Source organism: Zerene cesonia, chromosome 5 (genome assembly GCF_012273895.1).
Source record: "Zerene cesonia ecotype Mississippi chromosome 5, Zerene_cesonia_1.1, whole genome shotgun sequence".
Lineage (NCBI taxonomy): Eukaryota > Metazoa > Arthropoda > Insecta > Lepidoptera > Pieridae > Zerene > Zerene cesonia.
In genome coordinates, this window is record NC_052106.1 from 6308045 (window position 1) to 6333088 (window position 25044).

At 36.9% G+C, this 25044-nt stretch overlaps 3 protein-coding genes across 3 annotated transcripts in view; 1 reads left to right on the top strand and 2 right to left on the bottom strand.

Annotated features, from left to right (window-relative positions):
• The window catches only part of LOC119840316 (serine/threonine-protein kinase Tor-like), an 11961-nt gene extending 2854 nt beyond the window's left edge, over positions 1-9107 (top strand). Inside the window, exons 3-11 of the mRNA XM_038366887.1 lie at positions 18-2602; positions 2716-2879; positions 2969-3254; positions 3331-5072; positions 5153-5312; positions 5670-5885; positions 6568-6939; positions 7414-7728; positions 8083-9107. Of these exons, the coding sequence (XP_038222815.1) occupies positions 18-2602; positions 2716-2879; positions 2969-3254; positions 3331-5072; positions 5153-5312; positions 5670-5885; positions 6568-6939; positions 7414-7728; positions 8083-8517 (6275 nt within the window). The 3' untranslated portion in view covers positions 8518-9107. The remainder of the gene's footprint in view (positions 1-17; positions 2603-2715; positions 2880-2968; positions 3255-3330; positions 5073-5152; positions 5313-5669; positions 5886-6567; positions 6940-7413; positions 7729-8082) is intronic.
• LOC119840317 (cytidine deaminase-like) lies at positions 9103-10446 on the bottom strand. The gene is made up of 2 exons (XM_038366889.1): positions 10293-10446; positions 9103-9587 (listed from the first exon to the last, which is right to left on the bottom strand). The coding sequence occupies exons 1-2, from the start codon at positions 10342-10344 to the stop codon at positions 9163-9165; spliced, it is 477 nt and encodes a 158-aa protein (XP_038222817.1). The 5' UTR covers positions 10345-10446; the 3' UTR covers positions 9103-9162.
• A 1516-nt stretch (positions 10447-11962) lies between these two features.
• LOC119839901 (serine/threonine-protein kinase mTOR) lies at positions 11963-24813 on the bottom strand. The gene is made up of 10 exons (XM_038366334.1): positions 24432-24813; positions 23549-24346; positions 20668-23249; positions 20423-20595; positions 20068-20353; positions 18089-19975; positions 17190-17405; positions 16070-16435; positions 15545-15859; positions 11963-15026 (listed from the first exon to the last, which is right to left on the bottom strand). The coding sequence occupies exons 1-10, from the start codon at positions 24649-24651 to the stop codon at positions 14589-14591; spliced, it is 7281 nt and encodes a 2426-aa protein (XP_038222262.1). The 5' UTR covers positions 24652-24813; the 3' UTR covers positions 11963-14588.
• Positions 24814-25044: the final 231 nt, after the last annotated feature.

Sequence of the window (25044 nt, forward strand, 5' to 3'; positions counted from 1 at the left end):
TTGTGTATTCTTTCCAGATATAATGGCTCAGCAAATATCAAGATCACACAATGTACATCAGATGCTGTTGTTAATTATACCAAGACTAGCAGCATTCAACCGTGAAGCATTTGCGAAGAAACATTTGAAATCTACAATTAACCACCTCATTACATTTCTATGTGGCAGGGAAAAGGAAAGAGCCATGGCTTTCACAACTCTTGGTCTTATAACTGTAGCTGTAGAGGATGACATTCAGCAGTATTTGAATAGAATTATAGAAATTATCAAAACCACCTTGCCAATGAAAGATGCCAAAAAAAGAAATGGAATAGATACTCCACTATTGAAATGTGTTACTTTATTAGGCTTTGCAATGAAAGAAAGCATTGCAAATGAGATCAAAGACCTTTTAGATCCCATGTGTGCAACAGGTCTTAGCCCACAATTGACGACCTGCTTTAAAGAGCTCAGTCAAAATGTGCCTTCATTGAAAAAGGAAATAACAAATAGGCTTCTTAACATGCTTTCTTTGATATTGCGCAAGAAACCATATACCTCGAGCGACAGTAGTAATGAGTCGCAAATTGCGTATTCATTATCAAATCTCTTGGTTTTGGAGCCTCATGATACTGCGAAATTGGTACTGGCGTTACGGACTCTGGCAACATTCGATTTTGAATGGAATAATACACTAATGTCGTTTATTAGGAGGTGTACAGATCATTATTTGCAAAGTGAACAGCATGAAGTCAGATTGGAATCTGTCAAAACAATTGCAAAGTTATTAGTAAAAGCGGTGGAACGTTGTTCGCAAACTAACTCGCGAACATTGAACATTTTAGTTGACGAGTCTCTGGGAAAACTCCTTGCGATCGGCAGATCTGATTTCGATCATGAAATTAGATACAAAGTACTTGAAGTATTCACAAATCCAACTTATGATAAATATCTAGCTACTGAAGAACATCTGAATTGCCTGTTCATATCTGTAAATGATTCAAACAGTGATGTTGGAGAATTAGCATTGTGCGTTATTGGGCGACTAAGTAACATGAATCCCAGCTATACTACACCAATTCTACGACAATTGTTCGTTCAAATTTTACTAGAGCTGCAATACTCTGAATCGGCTCGCAATAAAGAACAATCGCTTAGAATGGTGAACAACATAATTACAAATGCTCCAAGAATTACAAGACAGTTTGTTGATACCATTCTTAAGATACTGGTACCCAAATTAAAAGAAGAAGGTAGCAATGCTGTAATGGTTTCAATAATACTGAAAGCGATTGGTGATTTAGCAGAAGTAAATGGCGGTGGAACAGCTTTGAAGGAATGGTTACCAGAATTATTAGCGATACAACTAGAAATTCTTTCTGATCCAAATCAGCCAGAGAAAAGAAGTGTCGCGTTATGGTCATTTGGTCAAGTGATAAGCGCAGTTGGGCATGTGATCACTCCATATATGGAACATCCAAACCTTATGGATATGCTCCTAAATATACTGAAAACTGAACACAATAGCAGGGATAGGAGGGAAACAATTCGTGTTTTAGGGCTTTTGGGAGCACTCGATCCCTACCAACACCGTGTCAATCAAGGTCTAATAGATTTCCAAACTATTTCAACATTGATTCCCATTCCAGATACCACTGCAACTGTTGATAACTTCGACGCTAATGTCAGTGAAATGTTCGTAAACATGTCACCAATTGTTTTGGATGAGTTTTATCCAGCCATTGCCGTTACCTCACTCATGCGTATACTACGCGATCCCCTATTAGCGCAACATCACACCAGTGTAGTACATTCCGTCACTTTCATTTTCCAAACATTGGGAATCAAGTGTGTCCCATACATCTCCCGTGTTACACCGAGTCTTCTGTATGTGATTCGGAATACAGATAACAATAACTTTCGGGAATTCTTATTCACGCAGCTTGCCCAGTTAATATCAGTTGTGAAAATACACATTCGCGCCTATTTAGAGGACATCCTAGATTTGATACGCGAGTATTGGACTCCAGAGAGTCAACTACAACCAACACTCATCTTACTTGTTGAACACATAACTGTAGCAATTGGAGCAGAATTTAAGGTGTACCTTAGAAAAATTCTGCCCAACATATTACGTGTGTTGAGATATGATAAGAGCAAAGATAGATTCTTAACGGAAAAACTATTAATAGCTATTCAAAAATTCGAAAATAATCTTGACGATGTTCTTTTGGCTGTAGTGCCGGCGATTACAGCATTATTCGACGGTAGAAATATACCAACACATATATCTAAATTGGCAATGGAAACGATTGAGCATTTGTCCATCTATTTGTACTTAAAGCCCTATTCAGCGGTCCTGATACAGGGGCTTGCGAGAGTGTTGGACAATAATCCAACTTTGCGCCAAACAGCAATGAATACTCTCTGTGCGTTGATCGTACAATTCGGTCGAGAGTATATAGATTACATAAATTCAGTTGATAGGATAATTACGAAGCATAAAATACAATGTCCTAACTACACTGTGTTAGTGTCGCGGCTGCAAGTCGTATCGACACTCGCATCTGATGACGACTATTTGGACGAAACAAGATCCAGATTGCGGAATCAGAAAACCGATGTGAGTACTAATTTTCTTTAATATATTAAAAACAAAAATGATAATCATAATCTATAATGTATCAAAGGATTTTTCAATCCTAATAAAATACTTTATTAAGTCTGTGTTTTTAGGTTGTTACCACAGATACACAAAACATACAAAAGTTAGTTTTAAACGTGCAAAATTTGAAAAAGTGTTGGTCAGTAAATAATGTTATATCGAAAGATGACTGGTTAGAATGGTTACGGCAGTTCAGTCTCGGCCTATTAACTGAATCAAATAGTCCAGCCATAAGGTAAGGTTGATAATTTACTGAAATGTGTGATTAAGAAAGTTGATCTTATAGAACACCTTGTATTTTTTTACATGTAATTTTATTTACAGAGCATGTGCCAGTCTCGCTCAGAACTATTCCCAGTTGGCTAGCGACATATTTAACGCAGCATTCATGTCTTGTTGGACAGAGTTGAGTGAACAGCCGCGTACAGAACTTGTATATGCGCTAGAAAGAGCTCTCACAGTTCCTGACGCGCCAGAAATATCTCTTGCTGTTCTAAACTTGGCAGAGTTCTTAGAGCACTGCGATAAAGGCGCTTTACCTATCTCTATTAAATTGCTAGGTGATACTGCAATTAGTTGTCGAGCTTACGCTAAAGCGCTGTATTATAAGGTAATTTAAAGAAGTTACAATACTTTTTTCAATTTTTTTTCTGATCAATTTTCATTACATTGTATTAACTTTACAGGAAGAGGAATATAGACGAAATCCAACGACTCAAGTTGTTGAAGCTCTAATTCACATAAATAATAAATTACAACAAAAAGAATCCGCAAATGGACTACTTGAGAAGGTTATAATGCAAAAAAAGAATGGAGACTGCACATTGAATGTTCACGTTCGATGGTATGAAAAGCTGCATAATTGGGAACAGGCGTTAGATCTTTATAATAAAAAGCTTGAAATAGAACCACAGGATAATGAGTCTAAATTAGGAATGATGCGATGCTTAGAAGCAATGGGAGAATGGCGAAAAATTTACACCATAAATGCTGATCAGTGGGAAAATATGGAAGAGGATATGCAAAAGAAATCTGCCAAAATAGCTGCTGCTGCTTCATGGGGCTTACAGGAATGGGATTCTATGAAAAAATATGTCAAATTTATGCCAGAAGACACCTTGGATGGAGAATTTTATAGAGCGGTTCTCGCAATTCATGAAGGATCTTGGTCTGAATCGAGACATTACATTGATTCCGCTAGAACTATACTAGACAGTGAAATGTCAGCTGTTATTGGAGAAAGCTACCAAAGATCGTACGGCGCTCTGGTCAATGCACAGCTTTTGACAGAGTTGGAAGAGGTCATGACATATAAATTGGTTGAGGAAAGAAGGAGCACAATTCATAAAATGTGGTCGGCTAGACTGCAAGGAGGTCAGCGTTTAGTTGAAGATTGGAGAAAAATGTTGCAAATTCGAAGTCTAGTAACTTCACCTTTGGAAGAATTCCAGACATGGCTTAAATTTGCCTCGTTGTGTCGTAAATCTGGATCTGTGAATCAAGCTCATAAAATCATATTATCAGTTTTGGGTGCAGACCCCGTGACAAACCCAGAAGTGTTATTACGAACACAAGATCCAAGAGTAATCCTTGCTTATAGCAAAAACTTGTGGGATGCGGGTAACAAACGGTACGCGTATGAAGTGCTGCAGCGCTTTGTCGACAATACAGAAGGAGAAAATGAGGAACAGTGTCGATTACTTGCTCGTTGTCATCTAAAACTTGGTTCTTGGTGTGAATCTCTACAGGAAATAAACGAACTGTCAATTCCGGAGATCCTAAGAAACTTTGCTGCGGCAACTCTTCTAGCTCCCGAGTGGTACAAAGCTTGCCATGCGTGGGCATGTATGAATTTCGAAACCGTTTTGTTTTACAAACAACAAGATAATCTTTCGGAGAGCAGTGTGGCGGGTGGGTCTGGAGATAAAAAGGTATCAAGGCCTGACTTTATAAACACATACACAATTCCTGCGATTGAGGGTTTCTTCAAATCTATAAGCCTGTCAAATGGAAATTCATTACAAGACACTCTGCGGCTTCTCACATTATGGTTCGATCACGGACACCATACAGCCATTTACGACGCTCTCTTCGAAGGCATACGACAGATAGACGTGAAGATATGGTTGCAAGTGATACCACAGTTAATTGCTCGAATTGATTCACCCAGGAGTCTGGTGGCTAAATTGGTGCACATTCTATTGATAGATATTGGAAAGTTGCATCCTCAAGCGTTGGTCTATCCTCTGACTGTAGCAACGAAATCTTCATTTGTAACACGAAAGAATGCAGCGAATTATATCCTTAAAACGATGTGCACTCACTCTCAGACTCTGGTCAATGAGGCTGCTATTATTTCTGAAGAATTGATAAAGATTGCTATGTTGTGGCATGACCAAGTTTACACTGCATTAGAAGATGCATCGAGGTACTTCTAGCCTTTTATTTTAATACGTCTTGTCTAGCAATATATAACACCACAAATTTCATATTTTCTTCATTTTTAAGGTTATACTTTAGTGAGAAGGACTACAGAGGCATGTTTAGAACGCTGGACAAGATGCACGCCATGTTGGATAGACCTCCGGAAACATTAAAGGAAGTTTCTTTCTTACAAATGTATGGTAGAGATTTACAAGAAGCCCAGCGTTGGTGCGAACTTTATAAGGTAACACTGATATTAATCATTTAGTCTGAAGCAAATTGAGCGAATGTTTTCACTGTTGAGAAATATTCTATTGTAATCCCGTAAAAATAGCAATTATCAACTGAAGTTATTAATTATGATTTAGTTAAGATTTGGTTACTAAAGTTAATCCACGGCAATTTTAGTATGAATCAAAGTTTTTTTCTCTGTCTGTCCTTACGTCTCTATGTAGACTTAAATGTTTAAAACTACTCAACGGATTTTGATGGGCTTGTTTTTAATACATACGAGTGATTAATTTGTATAAAAACATCTATTAAAACGCTGTGAATTTGACGCGTGCGAAGCCGCTCGCAAAAGCTAGTCAATCGTGAACAGGAGACGAACGAGGACCGCTACCTGAACGAGGCGTGGGACCTGTATTGCCACGTGGTGCGGCGCATCGGCGCGCAGTTCCGCTCGCACACGTCGCTGGAGCTGCGCTACGTGAGCGCGCGCCTGCGCAGCTGCAGCGGCCTGCAGCTGGCCGTGCCCGGCTCCTACGTGCCCCGCGCGCCCCTCATCCGCATCGCGCACATCAAGAGCCACCTCCAGGTGCGTGCGAGGCTCCCGTGTCCCAACGCGGGCTGCATTTCGTAGTTTCACACTTCAATTCAAACTAGCGGTCCGCCCTGGCTTCGCCCGTGGTGCATATATAGCATATAGCCTTCCTCAATATATGGGCTATCTGACACTGAAACGATTTTTCAAATCGGACCAGCAGTTCCTGAGATTAGCGCGTTCAAACAAACAAACAAACTCTTCAACTTTATAGTATTAGTAGAGATATGGTCAGTGGATCATTTCGTTTGATTGTATTATTTTAAATATGGTCATTAAATCGTTCCGTGTGATTGCGTCTTTTCTATGTCAATAACGTTTTTTAGCAATAATCTACACTAAAGGTTTTTAAAAAGTGTCGTAAATATCATGTTAAGTAGATCCGTAATAGTGGAAAAATGCAATAAAATACAATTATAGTCTTAATCTTGAACAATATACTTATAGGATTTATCTAGCGAAAAGTTATTGTTGATCAAAGAGTTGATTCATAACTATTAAAAAACATAATTGAAAAAGTTATATTGTTCTCTACTATAAAGCGAAACGAATCACTTCATTCACGAGTAAGATTTCATTTGACTTGTACTGAAATGCGGCATGTGAATAAAATGTCCGATTCGCTGTATGAAGAGTATTGTACAAACAAATATATACCCTATTAAACTACACACAGGTGATAAAATCAAAGCAGCGGCCACGTCGCCTCACAATCCAAGGATCAGACGGTCGTCAGTACATGTTCCTGCTGAAAGGGCACGAGGACCTGCGACAGGACGAGCGAGTGATGCAACTGTTCGGTCTCGTCAACACGCTGCTGCAAGCCGACTCGAACACTTACCGGCACGACCTTGCCATACAGAGATATGCGGTTGTGCCTCTATCGCCGAACTCGGGTCTCATTGGCTGGGTGCCTCAGTGTGATACTCTGTATAATTTGATAAGTGATTATAGGGACAAGAAGTCTAACAAAATGGCGCTAAATACGGAACAGCAGATTATGCTGCGGATGTCGTCGGACTATCAGAAGCTGCTGTTGAAGCATAAGGTGAGCGTTATGGATTCATTGTTGTCAATGGAATTTCAGTGTTTGATTCCCATATTATATTATGTCACTAGCTGTAACCCGTGGCGTTACTCGCGCGGTACACTGGTGAAAAGTAGGCTCTCAGCTAATCCAGACTATATTTTATCTCGGTACCAAATTTCATACAGACGCGATAAACTGCTTTCGCGTGAAAGAGTACATAGTTTAATGTATTTTCAATTGTATGTAATTTCCCGTTTTGGTTTTTATGTCAAATCATCACACAACAATGTACGTTGTCACAATCTCCATCTTCTTGTGTGCTCTATTTTTTAGGGAATTTTTTTTTAAATTAGACAAATAGGCAAATAGTCAAAGTCACATATAAATGTGGTTGGGTATTCAAAGTATATGCTGTCATTAGATATAATAATTTGCACTATCAGGTTAGGTTTTTAGCCAACATCAAAATTTAATAAATATTTCAAACACTAGGTGGAAGTATTCGAATACACACTATCCCAGACACCAGGGAACGATCTAGCAAGGCTCCTTTGGCTTAAGAGTCCATCAGCGGAAGCCTGGTTCGAGCGTAGAACGAACTACACGCGCTCACTCGCGGTCATGAGCATGGTTGGGTACATCCTGGGGCTGGGGGACAGACATCCGTCCAACATTATGCTACATAGAGTCACTGGGAAAGTCCTGCATATTGATTTCGGAGACTGTTTCGAAGTGACGCAAACTAGAGAGAGGTTTCCGGAGAAGATTCCGTTCAGGTTGACCAGGATGCTCATAAATGCTATGGAGGTGAGTTTGGTGTTTAGATTATTTCGTATTTATAATAAATATAGCAAAATAACTTTATTATCGGTAACGTTGTTAACCCTGAACCGCTGAATGGATTTGCGATGATGATTTTAAGGTTCTATTTAAAATGTTCTACGAAAAAAGTATTCTGCAAAATCACCTCTTCGATGCTATTGCGAGTGAGATATTTAATCCTGCATTACTTTTTCATTACTTTTTCGAATCTAGATGTTTATAAAAACAATTGAAAAAAATTGCACTAATTATCCAACCCGTTCCTGATAGACTGAGTGAAGTTTAGAATATAGTACACACAAATTTAACAAATTAGCATTTATTGAATTTTTTTCACAGGTAACAGGTATCGAAGGGACCTACCGTTTCACATGCGAATCGGTAATGCACGTGCTCCACAAGCACAGGGACAGCGTAATGGCGGTCCTAGAGGCGTTTGTTTATGACCCGCTGCTCAACTGGCGGCTCATAGACAACGACAAACACTCCCTCTCTGAATCCACGTTTTCTTCCGATATGGATATCTCGTATTCCCTTCCGAGCAGAAGTCGGAATCAACTTCATTATGAATCTTTAGAAATGCCCCCCGAATCCAATCTTAACAAGAGAGCCTTAGCAATATTGAACAGGATCAGAGATAAACTGACGGGAAGAGACTTTCCAAACGTAGAAGCGGTCGTGAGTGTGCCGAAACAGGTCGATTTGTTGATAAAGATAGCTACGAATAATGAGAACTTGTGCCAGTGTTACATAGGCTGGTGTCCATTTTGGTAGTTTTTATGTCTGGTCATATTACATAAGTTAAAGATATTGATAGAGGCATTTATGTTAAATATAAGATTTTTTATAAAGATAGTATTATTTAAATCTAATTAATTTAAAGATTGACATATTTAAACTTCGCTTCACAATTATGGCATTTTTAAATAATGATAAAGTTAACGCCATTTACAGTTGATCTTGAGTTAATAGTACTTTTACTACCTGTTTAAAGTTCAGGTAAATGTAGGTTATTGCTCTTTTCAATCTACCCATTGTTATTCTTGGCCTTTTTTTAGTCAAAGAATTAATGTTTCACCCTTACCGTGTTAATTTATAACGGCATTTAAAATATCTTATTGAGTGTGAACATCACACAACGGAGATCGGTTTAAATAATATGATGATAGCATTGACATTTGCAATTCGATAAGATTATACCTAAATTGTAGCCTGTAGGGATGTTCCTCATTGAATGATCGCTATATAAGCCATTTTGAAAATTATGTTTTATGAGTCGAGTCAAATCTATTCAATTTTAAAAGTAATTGTGTGTATATACTAAAAGCCATGTATTGTTATATCTTAATAAAGACAATGTACACAAATTGTGGTTTATTTTTCCTTCATATACAAGTATATCACATCATATTATACCATCTACGAAATAACATTATCTTCCTTATAACTCACGAACGAAAGCGGTAAAATATCAGACAGTTTCGTGCACAGAACTTTGTCCATTGTCGGTTTGCTTAAATATATTTCGATATCACCGTCGCTCCCTCGAAATTCACTAAGAGTCTGTCTGCACACACCACACGGCGCTGTGTAGCAATCCTGCTGATGTGCCACCACTGCTACCGTTTTAAACTTTAAATAACCGTCACATACTGCTTTCGTTATTGCGGCACGCTCTGCACAAATGCACGGTGCCATAGTTGAGTTCTCTATATTACATCCCGAGTATACCTGTGCATTCTCTTCCGTAATTAACGCCGCGCCCACAGCGAAATTTGAATACGGGCAGTACGCCTTTTTCCGTATTTCAACTGCTTCCCTTATTAAATTTTGAACAGTTTCACCTGAAATACAAGGTTAACAGTATTTTTAATTTAACTTAAAATCACTTTTTTAATATATAAGTAAGAATATAGAAAACAATAGAAGCAATTTAAAAATATGTATCTAAACAAGAATGTTAGTCTCGGAATTTTGTTATTACCAATTCAGAAGATCGATTCTTGTAGTTCTTGTATGAAATTTAATGTACGCGTTTGTTAATAATAAAAGCATTCACATTTCTTTTTAACAATCACAGGCTACGTGGTAATTTTATATTATTAATTTTGTCATCCGAAATTACTCCATTGCCCCCTATTTAATTTGTTTGAATTAAGAAACCTAGCAACTGTTCGGGTGTTGACGAGGTGAATTAATATTAATCATAATTAACGATAAGAATATCAACTTATCTTTATATTTATTCCAATGATATTAACGTATAAATGTTAAAGTTGTAACTAAACAGAGTTTGCGTCTTGTAATTTTAGAAATTAATAGAAGGAGAAGAAGGTATTATTCTTATGAAAATAGGGCTACAAAGTGCATTTCAGTTTCTTCTACTTACTCTTCATTATATCGAGGTCATCCCAAACAAAAATAGCTTTAATTTTCGTCGCTAAATTTATAAAACGTAACATCGCGAAGTCATTACAAATTATATTACATTTTATCTGTACATATTTATAAATAAATTACAATACTTTAGTAAACAAAAAAACACTTACTTAAAGAATTAAAGTCTCGTATCGTAAAAGAATGCACCTGCGTATTTGACATCGTGTATCGATGAAAAATATGAAATGCAGTAGAGTCGTCCGACGTTGTGAAAGATCGTCGGCATACTGATTATGATAGATTAAGGCCACTATTAACCATCGTTGATTAGATACAATTCTTTGTGATTGAATGGGCCTATTACATTTGAAAACATTTCAATTATGTGTATTGCTGAACTTTAGTATAAATGTCAGTGGATACTACCTATTTATTATTCTTTAAAGTGATTTAAATATCTAAATTTTTAGAGTGGCGTATTTGAAGCTTTTTTTGCACTTGGTGATATGCCCCTCCTTGAATACCTCAATTAATGGATGCCCCCAAATATCTTCACTCCTTGCTAAAAGTGAAATAGTAGCAAGAAATTATTAGTGTAAACGACCTTCGAGTAATGAGTGAGAACCCTTCACTCCATATCAAGAGTGCCTTGACAGGGTCATGGCATACATTGAGGAAAAAAGTTTAAATGGCATTCATGTTTGGGGAGAGATCTGGAATTTTTCTATAAAACGCTTTTAACCCGAAATTAAGCAAAACAGAAGGAGACAGGACAACTGATAAACTTTTTGTTTTTACACACGGGTAAATCAATTTTGCCTTCATTATTCGTTGTTTGCAATCGAACCCACGCAGTCGCTCAGTATCATATTTATTGATGTTTTACTGCATTATATGAAAACTTGTTTTACTAATATGTGGGTACTTACTTAAAATAAATTAAGAAGAGAAGCTGCGAAATAAAACATTCGGTACAAATAAACAAATTTTATTTATTATACTATAACTATGTACATCGAAGAAAGGAGCACGATATTTATTTACCAATTATTAACTAATATGTATGCCTTATACAACAAAAACAACAAATTCTTAAATAGATAATTATATCAACTGCTAACCTTTAGATATAAGTAAAATTTAAGTTATTAAACATTCAGAGCTCGATTTGACTGAAACGCCGCGGCGACGTCGCCGGCCCCGTACACAACCTATCATTATGGAAATGTTCAAATGATAATGTCGCCAACATTATCAAACCGTCGCCAAGTGAGTTAGTATATTTTTCAATATTCACGTTTTGGGTACGCATTCTGCGGCGTCGCCATGGTGCCTTGATGAAGCAGAGAGAATGTTCATCTTCGACGTGGTCAGCATCAAAATTTGACTGTTAATTTTCTATGTAGGCACAGCAAATTAAATTTTATACGATGGGTAATATATTTAGGTGAATGCAATTATGAAGTTGCAATTTTATAACTATTTTAAACGTATATTTCAAACGGATTTTATTCTATTACATAGATAAGTGGTTTATAAAAGATAATTGGATTAAAATATTATTTTATTCAAAACTACGCAATAATGGTTCGTGTGACTTTATGTGGAGGTATTGCTCCACATAAAGTCACACACACGTCAGTCCCACAAACCTTATAACCCTTTAAAAATATATCATTTTATTCACTCAGATTTAAAATGAAGCAATTGTATACAAATAAACAATGGTTACATTAGAAATTTTTTTGAAAGAATAGAAATTTTTTTCTATTCTTTCAAAAAAATTTCTAATTTATAAAGCATTTCAGTGCTATAAAACTAAAAATTAAATGGTTACATTAACTTAAAACCACGAGCCAAATTCAGCTGTATAGCCTTAAGCGCTATTACACTACACTAAATTTAGAAATTAGAGGCTTCTGACTAAATTTAGGTACTGAATCAGATAGTGAACATTATTGGTTATTTAGATACAAAGGATTAAGAAAATTTCTGGGAATCGATTCGAGATCGTTTTACACATTAATAAATCGTGTGACACCGTTTATTGAAAGCTATTTATTAAAGTCAAGTATAAATATTTCAACTAGTCAAGTTTAAGGTAACTGAATGCATTTGCGCCCTTATAAATGCGTTTCTAATTAGGCTTCTTAATTCAGTTTAGAGTCCTGACTTCAGAATTTTGGATTAGCATCCAAATCCTCGCTAAATGTGATATTATCACTTCCTAAATTCAGTGACGACTAAATTAAGTCTACTAAATTTTGTGTAATGAAATAAGCGAATTAGTTGGTACAGCGTTGTAGATACACCTGTAGGGACATAACATTGCGTTTGCACTTTGAAGTATTAGCGTTCGTAAAATGAAGCCAATAGATTGATGGAAGGAGTTCCATTATTGGTTACTCATTTTACAAAACGTGACTTCAAAATATTCTTTTGTGACGATTATAAGCTTATAAAATAGTTAACTTAAACCACTTATGGATAGGTATATATTTACATCAATAAATATTACAAATTTGGTGAAAAAAAAATGCACAAATGCAATTAAATCTAATCATAGGTAAAAAGTTACCTAAGTAATTATATATTATTCATTATCGAATATAAGTATAACTTTTATGTTCTGTCTGATTGCTACACTAAAAATCTTTGTTTGTTGTGACCGAGTTTGTCGACCCGTTGCATGCAGCAATATCAATTTATGTAATTTACTACCGACAATGAAACGTTTTATTCAGTTGATTTCAATATGCTATACGTTATTACGAGTAATATTGCATTTTCTATTAAATCTATACAAGGCCTATTATATTGTAATGTAAGAAAACTTAGCATACTGTAGTCCTATAGAGTACTAATTACAACGGATTGTCATGGGTCCGAACAAGACCAATTCTTTCACCTAAATTTTAATTAATTTTCCTATGTCGTTATGACTCCATAACAATATAACACCTACTTTTTGTTTAATTATAAGATCCAAACGTGTCATAAAATATATACCTTTGATGTGTCTGATAGACCTTTTGAATACAAAAATATTGAATTTTTAACGTCTTAGTAGTGTAGCAGTCACAATATAAAAAATTACCAGTACTATTGTACAAAATTCAAATTTAGAAGTCTATAAAATTATGCAGTAACACATAAATAATGTATTTAAATATTCCTGTATCTATCTGCATCGATCCTTGTTCAAATAATTTATACAGTCAATAAAAATTACGTCATTTTATTGCAGGATATTTCAAAATATTATTTTATTATTAAACAGTCTGAGTTTTCCGCCAGGCTGCATACACTATATGACGTATTTTTAAAGGACTGAAGGCGATTTATTATATTATATTTGAAAGAAGTCGAAATGTTCGTCATATATAATTTTCATGCTGGTTTTTCATACAATTTTAACAGCGTATTTATTATGATATCACTAAATAAGATACTGACTAGGTGCTGCGAGGAACTAAACCCAAAACGGCGAATGTTATTTCCTTATATTGTTTTGAAATTGAATAAATTTATTTCTCATTTAATACTTAACGTGAAGTAATATAGTACTCGTACAGGGGGGGTAACTATGACGTCTTAATGCAGAAGTCCTTCTAGCGAGTGAAAAGGACAGAGCTATAAAATGTCATGTTAACCCCCCTAGTTACCATAATACATAACGATTACGTTTTACTGTATGGAACGTTGCGTTCATATTAGTCCAGACTGTATGTTATTGAAAACATTTATATAAAACTTAAGCCAATAATATTACATACGCAATAAGGCTTTGTAAAAGGATGCGGATCTTTCATCAAGGAAACACAGATTTACTAAAATAAGTCAAAATAGCAGATATAGATTAGATAAGAGAAGAGACAGATTAAAATAAGCATCTATGGACATACAGAAAGAGTTTAGAGATTTGCTAAAACACACGAAGGTTTTATATGACTAACAGACAAAATATTTTTAGAGGATGTCACTACAATTTGCCAAAATACATGTATTTTTCACAATATATTGAGAAGAATATTATTTATGCTGTTTAAATATAAATCCGATACTAAGAGTGAAATTATATAAAATCTAAACACAAACCCTAATCGACTAGGCAAGTTTATCTTAAGATTCAAATTACTATATACTTATAGAACTAAGTTTTCCACAACTTATTACACAAAGTTTATTGTATTACTTAGCTTCTTCTCAATCTATCATATAAGCTAAAAAATTTTAAACGCAATTTTATTGACAAACACATAATGTGATATTTATAAATTGTTCAATATCTGTCACTATAAAGGGCTAATATAGAATGCTTATTATAAGCGTTACAATATCTATAAACTTAAGCTGCGTTAACTTTACGCCTCTCGAGCAATGATTCAAGACAAATTATATAGTCGTTAAATACAAAAATTAAGCACCGAATTTTGATTCTTAAGCTTACGCAGATAGGGCTCAAACTACCAAAATGGACACCAGCCCACATAACACTGACAGAGATTCTCGTTGCTCGTCGCCTGCTGTATCAGCAAATCGACTTGTTTCTGAACTGAAACGCAATTATCGTCAATATGCGGGAAGTCCCTTCCGGTGAGTTTATCGCGAACTCTATTCACTATGGCCAATGCGCGTTTATTGAGGTTAGTTTCTGCTGGCTGGTCTATGGTTTCGTTGAAGCCTAACGCGGCTCGACTTCTACTGGGCTGTGGGGATGCAGCATCAGCTGATAGTGGATCTGCGTCGTTCCTGGACCGTCTTCCGGCATCTATAAGCCTCCAGTTGAGAAGAGGATCGTATACGAACGCTTCCAATACCGCCATGACGCTGTCTTTGTGCCGGTGCAGTACCTCCATGACGGATTCGCACGTGCGTCTGTAGGTACCTTCGATGCCCGTTACCTTGAAATGAAAAGCAAAAAAAAAATTAATTAGATCGATGTCTAAAGTTAAAGTTAAAATTAAAATCAATAATAAACATTTTTCTTCAAAGTTCCTCAATGTTAAATTCTCAATTTGGCCAAATCTAACCTAAAAAGGGGCTGTAAAGTTTTTTTTATGTCATATTCCGCAATGGAGCTGGTGGTTCGCCTGATGGTAAGCGCTAACACCGCTCCTGAACATTTGGAGAGACTCGAGGTCAATTGCAGACCTTACGCCTCTACAAATATATATTTGAAAAGTTGTAGTAAATAGATACTTGAAAAAAAAACTTTATTTAGCCAAATCTTTCAATAACTTAATAAGTAGTTGTAACTATACAAAAAAAAAAAAATAATAAAGAGTATCTATTCTTTCAAAATTTCTTATTTATAAACCATTTCAATGCTATAAAACTAAAAATTAAAAAGCATCGTATCTATTTTAATACTATTTGTATGCATATAATGATATTGTACCGAAAAAATATTAGAACGCACCTCCATAGCATTAATCAGCATCCTCGTCAGTCTAAACGGAATCTTCTCCGGGAATTTATCCCTCGTGACGGCCACCTCGAAGCAGTCGCCGAAGTCAATGTGCAGGAACTTGCCGGTCTTCCTATCCAGCATAATGTTGGACGGATGTCTGTCCCCCAGCCCCAGGATGTACCCAACCATGCTCATGACCGCGAGTGAGCGCGTGTAGTTCGTTCTGCGCTCGAACCACACCTCTGAGGAGGGGCTCTTGAGCCACAGTAGTTTGGCGAGGTCGTCGCCGGCCGTGTGCTCTAGGGCGTGTTCGAATACTTCCACCTGAGAAAGCATTACAGATGCAACGATAACAAAAGAAAAGAAATTAAAAAGAATTGCACATATTTTTTCCCATCTTAACAAATCTTAATCTTTTTTTTTTTATTTTATACTCTTAGGGCAAAGTCAATTGGTACAACAAATTAGATTACCATACTAATGAGAAACATTATAAAACAACAAGAGAAGTAATTACCTACAATGGTTACGTACCTTTTGCATCAGCATCAGTTTCTCCAGATCCGAGGCCATCCTCTGCATGATCCTGTGCTCAATGTTCAGCAGTATCTTCCTCTTGTCCCTGTAGTCCCTTATCAGCGAGTGCAGTGTGTCACAGTGCGGGACCCAGCCGATGAGCCCCGAATTGGTCGATAGAGGTATCACAGCATATCTCTGTATAGCCAGGTCCCGTCTGAAAGTATCCGGGTCGGCTTGCAGCAGGGTGTTGACGAGACCGAACAGTTGCATCACTCGCTCGTCCTGTCGCAGGTCCTCGTGCCCTTTCAGCAGGAACATGTAGTCTTTTCCGTTTGAACCGCGTATGCAAAGACGACGCGGACGTTGTTTTGATGTTATCACCTTTTACATTGTTTTTATTAAATTACACATTACTTTTAACTGACAATAAATTGTCAGAACTAGGACAAATTTTAATGGGACCACACACGGGAGGCGTCTGTCAAAAAAAAATCGGTTCACCCTGTCAAAAGTTTTGAGGTAATAAATAAAAAAAATTCGAATTGAGTACGTCCTCCTTTTTTTGAAGTCAGTTGAAGAATTATAATTTTTAATTCAAATTGTGTTTTTTTCATGAATAAAATAGATACATTGGACAAAATTATTTTTTAAAGTCCTTTTCAGAATTGTTTGGGAAACAGTAATTTCTATGACTACAAAATATCTGTAAATCAATTTCATTACATTTTCTCTGTCCCTATGTTCGCTTTTTCTGTCCCTATGTCCCTTTAAATCTTTAAAACTACGCAACGGATTTGATGGATTTTTTTTAAATATATAGAGTGATTAAAGAGGAAGGTTTATATGTATAAAAACATCTATTTAACTACTCCGAATATAACGCTTGCGAAGCTGCGAGCAAAAGCTAGTTTTTTTATATAACAAAGAATAGTTATTAGAGTAGTGAAGCAGTAGTGGCTTCGCTTCTAGAGAAAACCAAATTTATTTTCATGGTCTGCATGTTGAAAATAGAACTAATGGTTCGTTAAAAAAGGTGTCTCCTTTGGGCAATATAATATAACATGGGTTAACATGAACACTGATGATGAATGAACACTTTCATTAACCCATGTTACCTTCTGGCCTGGTCACGCACCTGTAAGCTGCTCTGTATATGCGCAATGCGTATCAGATCTCTATCCGGCACATACGAGCCCGGCACGGCCAACTCCAGGTCTCTGCAGCCCAGCAGCCGCGGGCTGACGTACTGCAGCTCGAGCGACGTCAGCTGCGGCAGCTGCCGGCTGATGCGCCGGAACACGTGGTAGTACAGGTCCCACGCTTGGTTCAGATCGCGAACTTGCCCGGACTCCTGTTGGTAATGGTTTTCTTGTTTGACTTTATGCAAGTGCTATACATTTAGAAATTATTAATATGTTTCTCTGTGGCCACGCTCGCCAATGAATACAATCATGTATTTAGCCGGGCGAAAACTGTTCCATGAAGTAATATAATCGCGTAAAAACACTGAATCAAAACGTCAGTAAAAATATATCAAAAGTTCATGTTTGACATTCGTTTATTACAATGATTTTAATAGTTCACATGAAAATTTATTAAATTCTCTACATAGTTTAACACCAAAAACATAATACATATAATTTTTTCTTATAAATGGTAAAATACAACAACAAACATCCACTGATTACGCGTTGTTAGTTACCGTTTGAATAATTTCGTATTTTGAGAAGATTTATAGTGTTTATTAGCTGCACCCGGCAAACGCTGTTCTGCCTTACTCTTATCGTTAAGTGGTATGAAAAATAGATGTTAGCCGATTCTCAGACCTACCCAATATGCTTACCAAATTTCAGAGGAATCGGTCAAGCCGTTTCGGAGGAGTATAGAGACTAACATTGTGACACAAGAATTTTATATATAAGATGTATTTTTTATAAAATAAATGAGTTCACTTAACTGAATGAAATGAAAACAAACAACTATATCTTAAAAAAATCAACACAGACAAAATTTAATTAAAGCACAGATACATACCTTGAATCTATTGCACCATTCTTGGGCTTCATTCAGATCCCTCCCATACGCCGTGCTGAACGATATTTCCTTCAGCGTCTGCGGCCCGCGTTCCAACATCGCGTGCAGAGGTTCCAATGTCTTAAACATTGCCTTCACGTCGTGCTCACTAAAGTACAGCCGTGATGCTTCTTCTAAGGCCTCATGCCATTGTTCATGCCACAATATAGCAACCCTGATCAGTTCTTCGGATATCATAGCTGCCTGATTGACCAAGTTAATGGAATGTGTACACATCGATTTTAAAATCTGATTCGCAGCGTTCTTACGATCCACAAATGAAGATTTGGACGCGACGGTTAAGGGATACACAAGCGCTTGCGGATGCGACTTGCCGATGTCGATAAGAAGAGAATGGATCAGCTTTCCCACTAAAGCTCTGGGAATATCGATTCTAGCTATCAATTGTGGAATGACTTGAAGCCACACGTTAATTTCGATCGTTCTAATCCCTTCAACCAGTGCATCGTGTACCGCCGGATGGTGTCCGTAGTCAAACCACAAGGTTAACAATCTCAGAGTGTCTTGGAGAGAACTGCCATGCGATAAATTGATCGACTTGAAGAAGCCTTCTACAGCTGGCACTGTGTACATTTGTATGTATTCAGTCGAAGATTTCACATCTCCAGAACTCGGTGGATTATCCCCTTCTTGGTGCTTGTAAAATAGTACGGTTTCAAAATTCATGTACGCCCAAGCGTGCCACGCTTTGTACCAGTCGGACGAGAGTTCAGTAGCAGCTGAGTAATTACGCAGGATTGTTTTAATAGATTGTCTGTTGATTCCCGACAATGACTCGCACCAAGAGCCTAACTTAAGGTGACAACGAGCAAGTAACCTGCAATGTTCAGCATCACCATTATCCACATTGTCAACATAACGTTGTAATTGATCGTAAGCCAGCTGCTTATCACCAGCTACCCACAAATGTTTTGCATATGCTAGTGTAAGCCTCGGTTCGTGGGTTGGCAGCGGTTTATCTCGATTTTCACTGGGATCTATTCCCAGGAGCATCACTAGCGTTTTGTGAGCTTGACGCGGTGCGCCACTCTTCCTGCAAAGTGATGCGAATTTCAACCAAGTAGCCATGTCCTCTTGTGGCGTTAAAACTAAGCCGCGAACTTGTAGAATCTTACTCCAATCTTCGACCAGCCTTTGACCACCTTGCAGCCTCGTCCACCAAGCTTGCCTAATCGATTCTCGGCGCTCTTGGACTAATTTGTACGTTATAACTTCTTCCAACTCTGCCAATAGCTGAGCATTAACTAATGCTCCGTACGCTCTTTGGTAACTCTCGCCAGCGACAGCAGTCAATTCAGAATCTAGCAAGGTGCGTGCTTGATCGATGTATAATTTTGATACATTGTAGTCTCCGTTGTGTATATTAAGAACGGCTCTATAGAAAGCTCCGTCTTGAGTATTTTCGGGCAGGAAGTTGACATAGTTAGCCATAGAATCCCATTCATTCAGACCCCAAGAAGCAGCCGCAGCCAGTCTTGCTGCTTTGAATTTTTCTTCGTCAGTCATTTGTGGCCACCACTTCGACACAGTGTTGTACAGTTTTGTCCATTCACCTAACGCTTCGAAACATCGAAGTTCTCCAAGGCAAGCATCAATATTGTCCGTTTCATTTGTAAGTTTTTCTCCATATAGATTTAGTGCCTTTTCCCAGTTGTGTAATTTCTCATACCATCGAATCTGCACCTTTAAGCTTGTATCGCCCGCTTCTCTTTGTGTCATAACTCTTTCAAGGAGTCCTTCGGCAGCTTCCTTTTGCTGGAGTTTATTATTTATATGTATCAAAGCCTCTACAACTTGAGAAGTCGCACCATTGCGGAATTCTTCTTCCTGTCAAATTAAGATTATTTTGAATTAAGATAACGCGATAGTTAACATAGTAACACGACATAATGCAATCGAACACGAAAATTATCACTCACTTTATAATGAAGAGCCTTAGCATACGCTCTGCAATGCATCGCTCTTTCGCCAAGAAGATGAGTAGATATGGGTAGAGCACCACCTTCACAATGCTCCATGAATTCTGCTAAGTTCAGTACAGTATGGGCTAATTCAGGAGCATCAGGAGCAGTGAGTGCTTGCTCTAATGCATTTGATAGTTCGGTGCGTGAGCGACTATCCAACTCAGTCCAACACGAAACGAAGGCCGCGTTGAACAAATCTCGTAAAAGTTGGGAATAATTATGTGCAAGTGCAAGGCATGCCCTGGAAAAAATAATAATTATAGACATCGACTTAACAAATAACATGTTTTAAGTATAATTGGGAATTCACCTTAGAGCTGGGCTATGTGATTCAGTAAGCAGACCGATACTAAAACGTCTAAGCCATTCCAACCAATCGTCTTTGGATACTCGACTACTGACCGTCCACGCCACTTTAAGGCTTTGCGCGTTTACGTATAGCTTACGAATCGATTGCGATGTGTCACATGCTACAATACGAGCCTGAAAACATTTAAATTTATGAATTTTATGGTATTTTCAATCTTTTGATATAAATTATGCTTATACACTTACTTCTTGATTATTATTTCTCGGTTTTCGCCTGGTACTTTGAAGGAATTCTTCCAAGGCTAACATTGGCGTTGTTTGTAGCTTAGACAGTAATAGTTCATAATTTTGATGTTGGATCCTATGTTTTACCAATACCTTTTGTACGAGAGGTATGAAGTCGGTGAATTTCCGACCTAATTGTACGATTAATGCGCACAAGGTGTCCATAGCTGTTGTTCGTAAAGCATAGCAGGTGTCCAGACTACGCACCAGGGGATGAATTATTCTTGACACTAATTCACTATAGTTCAATGAATCAGATAGATAGTCAACCGTTTCCATTGCGACTTTCGCAACAGGAATCGGACAGTCAGTTGCGTCAAATAACTTTACAATGGAGGGAATTACTAAATGCATATAGTCATCTAAGTTATCTTCAAATTTTTGTAATGCATACAATAATTTTTCAGTCACAACCCTATCCTTGCTAGTATCATGCGCCAAAACGCGAAGTATCTGCGGCATTAATTGAGGTAAATATACCTTGAATTCTGAACCAAGTGCGATCGCAATATGTTCTACGAGCAATATCAATGTGGGTTGCAAAGGACTGTTAGGAGTCCAAAATTCTTTGATAAGATCAAATATTTTGTCTAAATAATTGCGAATATGTTGCTTGACTATAGCGATTAACTTGGCGAGCTGCGTAAATAAGAACTCACGGAAACCAATGTTGTCCGTAGCTCGAGCGACGTACAGAAGACTCGGAGTTACTCGAGAAATGTATGGAACGCATTTAATACCAAGAGATTGAAAAATAAATGTAACTGCCTGAACAACACTTGTATGGTGCTGTTGAAGCGTAGGATCGCGTAATATACGCATAAGAGTAGAAATAACTATTGCTGGATAGTACTCGTCCAATACTGGTGTCGGCATCAAAACCAACATTTCACTTGAAGTTATGTCAAAATTGTTTTCTTCAGCTTTACTATCAGCCACTGGGACTAAGCTTGAGTTAGGTTGTCCATCCTTTCTACTTTTGGTTAATTTATGTTTGTAAGGATCCAGCGCGCCCAGCAGACCCAATACTCGAATTGTTTCGCGTCTGTCTTTCGGTTGCTGTTCAGTTTTCAGAAAATTGAGAAGCACATCCATTAAATTTGGATAGTCTGTGTATGGAGTAACAACATATCCCGTTGCACTAATTAATTGACCAAACGCCCACAGAGCCACGCTGCGCTTTTCCGTAGCAGTTGCGTCGGAAAGTAAATCAAGAAGGATGGTGAGAAGTTCTGGGAGACATTTCCTGAGGCCACTGTTATCACCGTGGACATCAGCTAAATCTCCTACTGCCTTTAGAACACTGATGACAACACCTGGGTTAACATCAGGTTCCTTTAGTTTTGGTACTAAAACATTTAGAATTGTCTCCATGTATGGTTTCACAAGTTTAGGAGCATGTAAAATAAGATTATCAAGCATTCTCGCAGCCTGCTCTTTATTTCGACTCATTCCCGAATGTTCTAATTCAGTCAAAAACTGTATTAACGTCTTTCTTAAACCGGGCATTACATATGCGGGATTCACTGTACTTAATCTTCCAATGGTGCAAATGGCTAATTCTCGTATTTCTAAATGCTCGTCATTCATAGCAATAAAGAGGAAACTGAGATTTTCTATTTGCGCCAAATGCGTATCGAAAATTTGTGTCAGAGATTCAAGTACCCAGTATCTCACTTCATAATCAGGGTCAGTTACAGACACAATTAACATTTTGCCCACAACTTCTGCTGTTAACATGGTGAGAGTCTTTGATGGAGTCTTCATGGTCCTTATTGCTGCATCAGCTAAAAGTTTTGCTGATGTTTTCACAGCTTCAACTCTTATTTCTTGCTGATCACTCTGCAAAAAGTGATCTGCACATCGCCTGACAAACATTAGTAAACTGTGTTGCCCTTCAAAATGAAAAGTGCCTAAAGTTCTCAATGCCAAAACAATGCTAGCAGTATCCTGTGGTTCCATTGCAAGATTCATATTACTCATCTGCTGTTCTAAACTTCTAGGCACACCTGGGTGTAAAAAGTGTTTATTCCTCAGTACTAAAGAGAGCATATTCAAAAGCCCCTCTGATATTTCTGTTCTAAGCGAGGGTAAATTTTCACTCAATTCCTTTAAACATATTGTCAATGATGGACTTAAACCAGTTGCAAACATAGCATCAAGTATTTCTTTTATGTCTCTTACAACAAGATCCTTCACAGCACTACTTAACAATGTTATACAGGCAAATATAGATGGATCAATCCATATCCTTTTCTTTGTTTGTGTATCTCTTACAGGCAAGGCTTGCTTTATAACATCCATAATTCTTGGTATAAAATTTCTAATATCACCCTCTAAAGCTGCCGCCATTAGGCCAAGTGTTGTAAAAGCCATGTTTTTGTCCTTTTCTCTACTCCGTATTGAAGTTAATAAGTAATGCATAGTTGAATTTAGATATTTCTTCAAGAACAAATCTTTATTAAACGCAGCTAATCTTGGGATTATAACAAGGAGTGTTTGAGGTACTCCTTGGAGTTTCAACAACCTTTGAGCCATCACATCTGAAATAAACATAATAATATTCTACAATACAATATCAAACTCAGAGACACATCCCATCTTTATATAAATATATTATCATGCAAAAATCAATTACTGAATTTAAATATATGTCTCTATTTAATTACTAGCCGCTTACCCAGCCTTCCTTATACAAGTGATACACGTCCAAAATAACCCAAGATTATCAAAATTATTCTTGAGCTTAAAGTGGTGTAAGTTACTTAACTTTCAACTTTATATAAAGTAGATTAAGACAGCTTAAACAGTATTACAAATAAAGAAACTTAAATTTACATACCATGGCAAATCCTTTCAATTTTCTCAGACAAAAGCTTTTTACATACTTCTGATTCATATATAGGCACTGGATACTGCACATTTTCTGTTTTAAATCCATCACACAAGTAACCTCTTTTTACTGAAGGACTGTGGAGCTTTGAACTAATAAAAATAATATCATCTGATACTATTATATCATTTTGGGTATCAATACTTCTCATTAAGTGTGTATATTTTTTCTCCCAAATTGCATTAGCACATCTTAATAATTCATTCAAAATTAGCAGCCCACCATGAACTCGATCCTCTTTAGTTATACCCTTTTCTTTTATTGGGATATCTTCAAAGCACAGCATTGCTTCTTCATAACACTGCATGTACCATTGCGGTTTTGCTGTAGATTGCTTTGCAGTTTCACGCTGCGCTGTCACTACCAAACCAGCCCTTAAAGCCTTAGCAGCTGCTTCCCTTATTTGCTGTTTAGGATCTTTCAAAGCAACAAGAATATGATCAAAAAATCCAGAAACTTGTTGATAGAAATAAGTTGGCATAGCAATAGCAAGTTCTTTTAATAGCAAAACGGCTGAATGGCGTCTGCCTTCATTTCTCTCTTCAGAAAGCCATTCAAATGCTCTTTTTACTTCAAATTCAACATATTCAGCTCTTTTGACCCCAGAAACTGTAGCTAGACGACCAACTGTTTTAGCCGCTAATTCCATTACTCCTACATCGGATGAAGGTAGGAGATTTCGTAAGTAATTAGCAAATCTAGTGATTCTAGTTTTTGTAGTATCACAGTCACCTCCAATGAGACATACTGAAAAATATACGTTTTACTTAATTATTACGAAGATGACGTTAAAAAAACAAAAAAAAAGTAAATATAATATTTATTAACAAACCTATCGCCAGTACACCTCCTTTTTTCTCATGAACATCATTGCTAGAAACCATTTCAAATATTTGGTGATTAAACTCATCAAGGAACTGAGTAAGCTCTTCTTGTGGAACTTCACGTAACTCAGTTTTAGCATAGTGATATAATTCTCTAGCCGTTTTCGTCTGAACATCCACAATTCGAGATTTTAAACCCGCTACAAATGCAGCTACTTGGTTCGACATCTTTGATAAGTAATTTAGCGCACTATCACTTTGTCATTTTTATGTAATTGTAGATACCTTAGGTTATGTAGGTCATATGTACCTAGTTTATTAATGATATACTGTATAAATTTTTATTCCCAAAAATAAATAAACACTGGACTCACGTTATTACTTTGACGTTTCGACTCTATTTGGGAGTGAAGTTGATTGTTACGATAGATAATAAATAATTAAAAAATATATCTCTGGCATTTTGCAGTAGAAAATATTTTAGTTCATAAAATTCAATTATATACCTATATAAATATATGTTAAACCTATATTATATACAATTAAATGTTGAAATAGCTGTTCTTTGTAAATATCCACAACATTTCATAGTTTAAATATAAATTACTAAGAAAGGTATAT